This window comes from Papaver somniferum, unplaced genomic scaffold (assembly GCF_003573695.1).
Source record: "Papaver somniferum cultivar HN1 unplaced genomic scaffold, ASM357369v1 unplaced-scaffold_128, whole genome shotgun sequence".
In the NCBI taxonomy this organism is placed as follows: Eukaryota; Viridiplantae; Streptophyta; class Magnoliopsida; order Ranunculales; family Papaveraceae; genus Papaver; species Papaver somniferum.
Window position 1 is genome coordinate 14,853,752 of NW_020621936.1, and position 8,271 is coordinate 14,862,022.

Consider the following 8,271-nt stretch of genomic DNA (forward strand, 5'->3'; position numbering starts at 1 on the left):
TTCATTCTTAGGGAATAAGGTCAAAACCCAAACTCAATTAAAAGCCCAGTGCACTTCAAGGGCCAAGCCTAGTGCACTTCAAGACCAACTGAGCCCAAGCTCAATTCACTTCATTATCAAACAAGCCTATAATCCAAAGGTACCCTAAGCCCAAAGCCCAAAAGGCTTCATAGTTAACCAACAACAAATTAGAGCCCAAAATAGCTAGAGAACTCCAAACACACCCAGTCTCTGTGGATCGACCCGTACTTGCACGAGCTACAACTGACGACCGTGCACTTGCGGTATTACTGTAGGCCCGCGTTTTTATCGCTTAATTTTATACACTTTCCCGGGCCCACCACTGGTGGTGGCGGAGAAAGAGAAGGAGTAATAACCATATGGTGGTGTTAGAGTTTTTGGTGGTGATGATGATGGTCTTGTTTGTCGATGACGATGATGGAGAACTCGGAGAAAATTTGGATCTGGTTTTGGTGGGAAGAAGAATGAGTATCGTTTGTAATGGGAAAAGATAATGGAGAAGAGGGATATAATGATCTCTTTCCTTAACTGTCCATCTCACCCAGACCCAATTCTTACCCTCCATTTACCCAATTCTTACCCTCCCATTTGACCCAGAAGAACTATATTTTTGGCTATATAGCCCATTTTCTGTTACCATTATTGAATTTGCAAATCGAGTCGACCAAAAAAGGTACATGAAATGGTTTAATGCTTTGCATCAAATCAGAAATCTTAATGCTCTTTTTCATAGTCCATAAACACTAAATACTAGCATTTTCGTGTTGGTGGTATAATCATTACCACCCTTAAGTGTCCACCAGTATCATTTTAGCATTGAATAAGTATCTTTTTTTTGATGAACATACTTTTATTTATTTATAGAGGAAAGCTTACAGCAGGGATTAAAGGAACTAATTAATCCAAGATCAACCCTTTCAAAAACATAACTTCCTTTACATTTGACATGGATTCAGATTAGAACAAAGAATGACAGACTTCAGATCATAATATACTCTGCAATCTTGAGGAATAAGTTAAAACCTAAAAGGAAGACATGATGCAACCCACATTCAAAACTTAGGTACAAACATAGGTTGTGCAAAGATTTTATCATCATGAGTATCTTTGAGAACACCACCCCTCCAACATAGAAAAGACTACAAGAGCTCTAGGGTTATGAAGTGTACACGAACAAACGAGACCTACCTCAAAACTTTGTCAACGGATACTGCATATATATTCATGTTGAATTAACTATTTAGCACGCCAAACAGTATAACATCCATCGTCTGGTCTCTGAGGCATAGGTACCATCACAAATATATGCTGATGTAGTATATGTAATGGAAATGGAAATGGAAATGAAACTTATGAAATTTGTTACTTAATCTATTTTAGAAATTGAGTCCAATTTTATGCACGCTCTTTTAACGAGTGTGCACGTAACAAACCAATTTTATTGATTCTCTTTAACAAACAGTTATCTCAAATTATTAAATTAAATATTATTGTATTTTAATTTAATTTAATACAAAGGAAATCGTATCTAATGCTATCCATGAAAAAAGGAAAAAAAATCTACTGCTATCCTAATTTGTAGTGTTTTTATTTTGGTAACGATTGTGAACTCCATTCCGAGCTAGTTTGCGTCCAGGTTCTAACCAATGTAGTCAATATCGGCCGTATCGGCCGATATATCGGCGATATTTCGGATACCGGTCCAGAACGATACGATAAGAAGGATATCGGGGATACGATATTCGCCCGATAATATCGGCCGTATCGGTCGATACGAAATTTTCCTATATTTCCCGATATGAGACGGTATTGGTCGTTTTCTATAAAGTTTAAGGGTAATTTTGGCGAAGAAAGTCTTCCAGGTGGTAGTAGAGGTGCATGTAGCTCTCGAAGCAAGTTACTAAAGTTACTCTTTTGTTTTTTTGATAAAATTGATGTTATCTATTATATCTTAACCGAAAATGTGTGGAGAAAATGTTTAATATAAAATTATAGTCTCTAAATCTAGAACCGATATTATACCGATATTTCAACGATAATATCCCCGATATAAATTCGTACCAGTGTATCGGTCCCGGCCGAGATGAACCGATATCCGATATTAACTACATTGGTTCTAACATTTCTAATACTTCAGGTGATCCGCGATGTGATGATGTAGAGAGAAGGAATTCTTTGCGACTTTGCCCCAACAAATGCTGGGACATTACTATAGCAAGAAACATCGCCATTGTTCATTACAAAGAATGAAACTTTGCTAGTACTTGCCATCAAACCAAAAGATATTTATTGTTGATGGTGGTGAATCTGGTGTGAATGATGTTACATGAGTTTACTCGTCCCTCTGTAGTACTCTTTGGACTCTGCCCTAAATCTATATTTATTACTCTTAATAGACTACGTACATATTTGAATTCCATGGATTAGGTCCTCTGATAGTCTGATGTGTATTGATCATTCCAGATTTTCATATAATGTTTTGATTATAAGTTTCAAACACCCATGCACGGATTATCTTTAATATTCCATAAATCAATTTTTTTTAGAATGATTAGATAAAGTAGAAAATTAGAGAATTCTCGGAGAAGATGCATCAGATCGATTTCATTGTAAACTAAAAATGGTTGATTTGAATTTGAACTATAAATTCACCGTCGTTTCATTTTTCTCCCTTTCTCTTTCCTCTCTCCCTTTCTCTGTTTCTCAACGAAAAACCCACCGTCGTTACCTATTCTTCTGCTCAGATCGGCTCCATATGGGGCAGATCTGGGCAGATCCCTTTTCTTTTTCGGTTGTTTAGGTTGTAATCTGCATCCTAATGTTGTTTGTAATTTCGTTTTTATCTTTTTAATTTTCTGTTTTAGTTTAAATCTAGTTCTAGTTTTTCCTTTGAAGTTTAGTTCTTCTGAACTTTCTTTGGGGTTTCTCTAGTTCATATCCCTCTGTTTGTTGCTTAAAGGAGTGTGAAAGCTTTGTGATTTGCAGCAATCTCTCTTTTCATGGCGAGCTTCTCCGGCAATCCTCAAGATCTGTTTGTATCTTGGGAAGTAGGATGTTTTGCTTTGGGTGATTATTTTCTGTGTGCAGTGGAAGGTTATGTTCTTTGGATTCGAAGAAACCACTGCATATCACCTTTTCCAGCGAATTTATTCAAGCAAAAAGAAGCTGCAACTGCTGTTCTATTCTGGGAACCATCTTCACCTAAACTTTTCAGTTTGGGAATTTTATCCTTTGATGGTGCTGATCGGTTTATGTATCGGTTGTTAGATCTAGGTTTACACTAATTTTTTTCTTTCACTGTTTAATCCCTGTAACTTTTGATCCTGTGATTCTTTCTTTGGATTGGATCCCTGGGTTTGTTAGTTGGTTTGTGATGTTCGTTTACCTCGAGAGTAGTGTTGATTTTAATCTTTTCCGGTGGGAAATAAAGCTCCGTCGCATTCTTCGACGAACTTTCTTTGTACCAGCAGAAGAAGATGAGATTCGGTATGAGACTTCTGGTTACTGTTCTTTGGAAGAGTGTTCTACCTCTTCGTTATAAAAAATGTTGTTCCGCTGAGCTGTGAATCTAGCTTCATCGAATCAAGTTCTCCCATAAAGGCGGGTGTCTGTTCTACGGTTACGATTCGATTGTCCGGTGGAGATTCTGGTACAGGATTCGGGTTATGGGATATGGTTTGAAAGTCACTTAGTTGTAAATCTTGTTTGTTTGGGATTCTCATCGTATTTATTAAAAAAAAAATTGAACTAAAGGATTAAATATGATTGATTTGAATTACATTAAAATAAATTAAAAATTACTTAAAAATTAATTTAATAATATTAGGTAACCATCCGTTCTGGAGAACCAATAAAATTTGTTTGTTATGTGCACACTCTTTGAAGGAACGTGCATAAAATTGGACTCTTAGAAATTCGTAATAGCACACTAGTCAGTTTCCGACACGTGGTAGCATGCCACGTATCCTTCACTGTCAAATGGGAAACCCACTTGCTAGACAAGTAGAATCTTAACCCTACCGGGTACACACACTTTACCATATAACCTACCATACATATGACATTAGTTATAAAACTGATCATGAGCTTCTTCAGCACCAACGGTACGTCAATACAAGTAGATTCACTAGCATAAAGGCACATAGTTACAAGAAATGAAAGGCTTGTCAATCAGAATAATTTCATCAATGGAAAGCAAAAAACCATATATAGCAATGATGTTCATACAATTTGTATATGCAGGCATGGCTTTGTTTTCTAAAGCAGCAATTGGTGCAGGAATGAACCCTTTTGTTTTTGTTGTTTATAGACAAGCTTTTGCTTCACTTGCCTTAACTCCATTTTCTATCTTCCTTGAAAGGTGTGTGTGAGTGTGTGTTAACTTTTCTCTGTTCTTTGTTCTGTTCTTTTATACTTTTTCTTGAAGTTACTGAAGCCTTTAGATTTTATGCAGGAAAAAGGCTCCTCGTCCATCATTCTGCTTATTATGCAAGATTTTCTTTGTTTCTTTGTTCGGGTGAGTATTAGTATCCTCTGTTCGGCTAAAAATTTAAGTAGATCTATTCGGTCATAGGCGTCTGTTGCCATTTTATACTCAGGCTTCTTGTAGTGATATTCATTTTGTTTCATTACTACAGGATAACACTGAGTTTGAATCTGTATTATGTCGCTCTTAACAATACGTCTGCAACAGTTGCTACTGCTACAACCAATACAATTCCTGCCATTACCTTCATCATTGCTGCTTTTCTCAGGTAAAGTATGCCTATATACATATTTCACCATTACTATTTTCGGCCATGTATATTCCTTTGTAGTTTTCTATTTTTGTTTGGAGTAATTAAGATTCACCACCTAGTACTAGAGGAGGCTGGAATCAACAAACTCCATTTCTTCATTTGATGAGCTTTTGATAATCAGAAAGTCCTGGATATTTTGGAAACCACCACTTCCTAGTGGAGACTAGAAAACGTAGTTATTGATATGGCGTTTGCTTAAGATATTTTTTTGTTTTTCTCCTGATAGGTGAATTGAGAGGTAGATGATGTGGACGTACAAATTAATGAAGTAAAGTTTAAAAATTGGTGGCTTGCATGTGTATATACTAATTCTATTTTTCAGGATGGAAAGCATTACATTAAAGCATTATTATGGAGTGGCAAAGGTGATTGGGACTACAGTATGTTTATCAGGAGCTCTAGTAGTTGCTTTATATAATGGTCCTGCAGTGAAAATGAATTGGAAGTCTTCATCATCATTTCATCATCACCAAACCGGCCATATTTCTAATGACCCATCTCCACCATCTAACTCATCACCAAAGGCAGTAGATTCAGTTAAAGGAGCTCTCATCATGCTTTCCGCAAATACAGTTTGGTCATTTTGGCTTATCTTACAGGTAAACTGAACTCTCATATATATCTTATGGTTTTTCATTAGGGTCACATTGATACTCATTCTCATGCAACGTTATCATTGATTTACTCGAAGCCAAAAGATATTTAAAATATGGCTCCCGGGCCAGAATATAGTATGCATTTTTAGTTTTCTTGCCAAGAACCAATTGGCTCTTGGGTATTCCAGTTCTGATTTAACCAAGTGTTGGGATGGTAATCAAAAGAAAACATACTAGCAACTGAGACAAATCATACTATTTTGCGCAATTTTTCTTAGTGGAATATGGTAGTGGTTTCTAGTAAAAGAATTGAAACTTACGAAAATGGAAACCACTACCCCTTTTAAAACTTTTGCAATTTCTTGAGAACTTTCTTGTCATTCATGGGGACTTTTCCTGTGGTGAAATAGGTCAGTGATTGGTGACTATCAGCTGCTAGGACCATCTAGCAATTACTTGCATATTCAAAAACATAAAACAGTAATCATTGAACAATAATTTTATGTCATGTCATGGCCAACATAAATCTTTTTAGAGAAGAAAAAAAAACGTGGAAAAGAAAGCTCAGCGTCGACCATATCTTTGATTATAGTGCTCTTGTCAAATCTGATTGATAAGCATTATATCAATGGTCATATTTGAGAGAACTTATATCGGTCAGCGGGCGTCAGCCGATCTTTTCTCATAGGCAGCTAGATTTGCAATTTATAGTGTCTGCATCCTTGTATAGGTTCCACTAGCTAATTTTTTACCATGTGGCTTCTCATTTGTTTTTCCATTGGAAAATTTTACAAAAGAGTAATTATACTTCACAAACTGGTTCTACTAAAAAAACAAAGGCAAGTTCAAGAAAAATTTAAAGAAAGCAATCCATGTAGCACAACATGATAGATTTCTGTTGTTACTTAAATTGATTTACATATCTGTCTCCTTCCAGGGTCCTCTTATCAAGTTATATCCAGCAAAAGTACATCTGACTTCCCTGCAGTGCTGGTTTAGTTGTATTCAATCACTAATTATGGCTGTAATCTTTGAGAGGAATAATCCATCTTCGTGGAAGCTTGGATGGGACATTCACCTTCTCTCCGTGGCTTACTGTGTACGTCTCCAGGAGCCCGCGCCCTTTAAACCCTTTATACATCTTTAAAACTCACATTTAACAACACTTCCAATCTCTTTTAACTTTGAAAACATATTCAGAACTTGCATTTCACGACATAGACACTGATTTATTTTCATGTTCGCGCAACAGGGTATAGTTGTAACTGGAATGACCTACTGGTTGCAAGCTTGGTGTATAGAAAGAAAAGGACCAGTTTTTATAGCAATGTTTACTCCTTTAGCACTTGTCATTACTATAATTTTCTCTGCCTTCATATGGAAGGAGCAGTTGCATTGGGGAAGGTACATATTACAGAATAAATCCTTATCAATATCCCAAAATTAATATTTGTGATCACCTCCTTATGAAACTAATTTATTGAATTTTCAAAATATCTGTTGCTAGTATTGCCGGTGCACTGTTGTTAATAGGAGGCCTATACAGCGTGTTGTGGGGGAAGAACAAAGAAGAACTCACAAATACTACGACTGAGGAAGAGGAAGAGAGAAATAATGATGAGAAAACCAAAGAAGCAAATGAACTGGAACTTATTGATACAGAGAGGCAACTGAAGTGCGTTATAGTATGATTTTGTTCGTTTCCATTTTCCAGAAAAAATAAATTACCACATGCGGGTTTATCTAGGATGCTATAGCGCACGAAGGGCATACCATCACATTAATCTGGATGGGTGCTGGGATATTTCAGATGTAAATATAGCTATACTAGTTTTCTTTTGCTTCCTTTGTGTGCTTCCTAAATTTTTATGTTGTACTTGGATCTGTTGGAGAAAATAAGTTATTTAATAAATGATTTTTTGGTTTTGGTGTGGTTTGATCTAATGACCTAAGGGTCTAAGGATCCTTACTCATTTTTGAGTGAATGAAATGGAACCTTTAGTCCCACATTGTGGAAAACTAAAGAGGTGCTCCACTATATTACCGTGTACCAAGCACCAAGTCCGTGTCTACTTGAAATTATTTTTTGCAAGTTTTTAACTTTGATAAATAATTTATTTAAGAGTTTTATTTATGGAAATAATTCTTTTTTTTTGTGTTTAATTGCCGAAAAATACATGTTTCGACCCATTCCCATGCGCGCGTACCAAGCACCAAGTCCGTGTCTACTTGAAATTATTTTTTGCAAGTTTTTAACTTAGTAAATAATTTATTTAAGAGTTTTATTTATGGAAAAAATTCTTTTTTTTGTGTTTAATTGCCGAAAAATACATGTTTCGACCCATGCCCATGCGCGTGTACCAAGCACCAAGTCCGTGTCTACTTGAAATTATTTTTTGCAAGTTTTTAATTTGATAAATAATTTATTTAAGAGTTTTATTTATGAAAAAAATTCTTTTTTTTGTGTTTAATTGCCGAAAAATGCATGTTTCGACCCATGCCCATTCGCGTGTGCCAAGCACCAAGTACGTATCTACTTGAAATTATTTTTTGCAAGTTTTTAACTTGCAAAAATAATTTATTTAAGAGTTTTATTTATGGAAAAAATTCTTTTTTTGTGTGTTTAATTGTTGAAACATACATGTTTCCACCCATGCCCATGCGCGTGTACCAAGCACCAAATCCGTGTCTACTTGAAATCATTTTTTGCAAGTTTTTAATTTAATAAATAATTTATTTAAAAGTTTTATTTATGGAAAAAATTCTTTTTTTTTTGTGTTTAATTGCCGAAAAATACATGTTTCGACCCATGCCCATGCGCGTGTACCAAGCACCAAGTCCGTGTCTACTTGGAA

General features: G+C 35.7%; 1 protein-coding gene across 2 annotated transcripts; it reads left to right on the forward strand.

The window, feature by feature from the left end:
• Positions 1-4,063: 4,063 nt before the first annotated feature.
• On the forward strand, positions 4,064-7,343 carry LOC113331754 (WAT1-related protein At1g43650-like). Of its 2 annotated transcripts, XM_026578397.1 has the most exons (8): positions 4,064-4,124; positions 4,264-4,381; positions 4,475-4,537; positions 4,659-4,775; positions 5,143-5,419; positions 6,354-6,515; positions 6,669-6,820; positions 6,924-7,343. In XM_026578397.1, the coding sequence occupies exons 1-8, from the start codon at positions 4,079-4,081 to the stop codon at positions 7,105-7,107; spliced, it is 1,119 nt and encodes a 372-aa protein (XP_026434182.1). In that variant the 5' UTR covers positions 4,064-4,078; the 3' UTR covers positions 7,108-7,343. The 2 variants fall into 2 exon arrangements, with proteins under 2 accessions (XP_026434182.1, XP_026434181.1); XM_026578396.1 differs by lacking the exon at positions 4,064-4,124 and having other exon boundaries at positions 4,132-4,381.
• The last annotated feature ends 928 nt before the right edge of the window (positions 7,344-8,271 follow it).

Coding starts and splice junctions, on each gene's coding strand:
- LOC113331754 (XM_026578396.1), top strand. CDS start 4,176: ATGAAAGGCTTGTCAATCAGAATAATTTCATCAATGGAAAGCAAAAAA. Junction 4,776..5,142: donor ATCATTGCTGCTTTTCTCAG/GTAAAGTATGCC, acceptor TCTATTTTTCAG/GATGGAAAGCATTACATTAA. Junction 6,821..6,923: donor GAGCAGTTGCATTGGGGAAG/GTACATATTACA, acceptor ATCTGTTGCTAG/TATTGCCGGTGCACTGTTGT.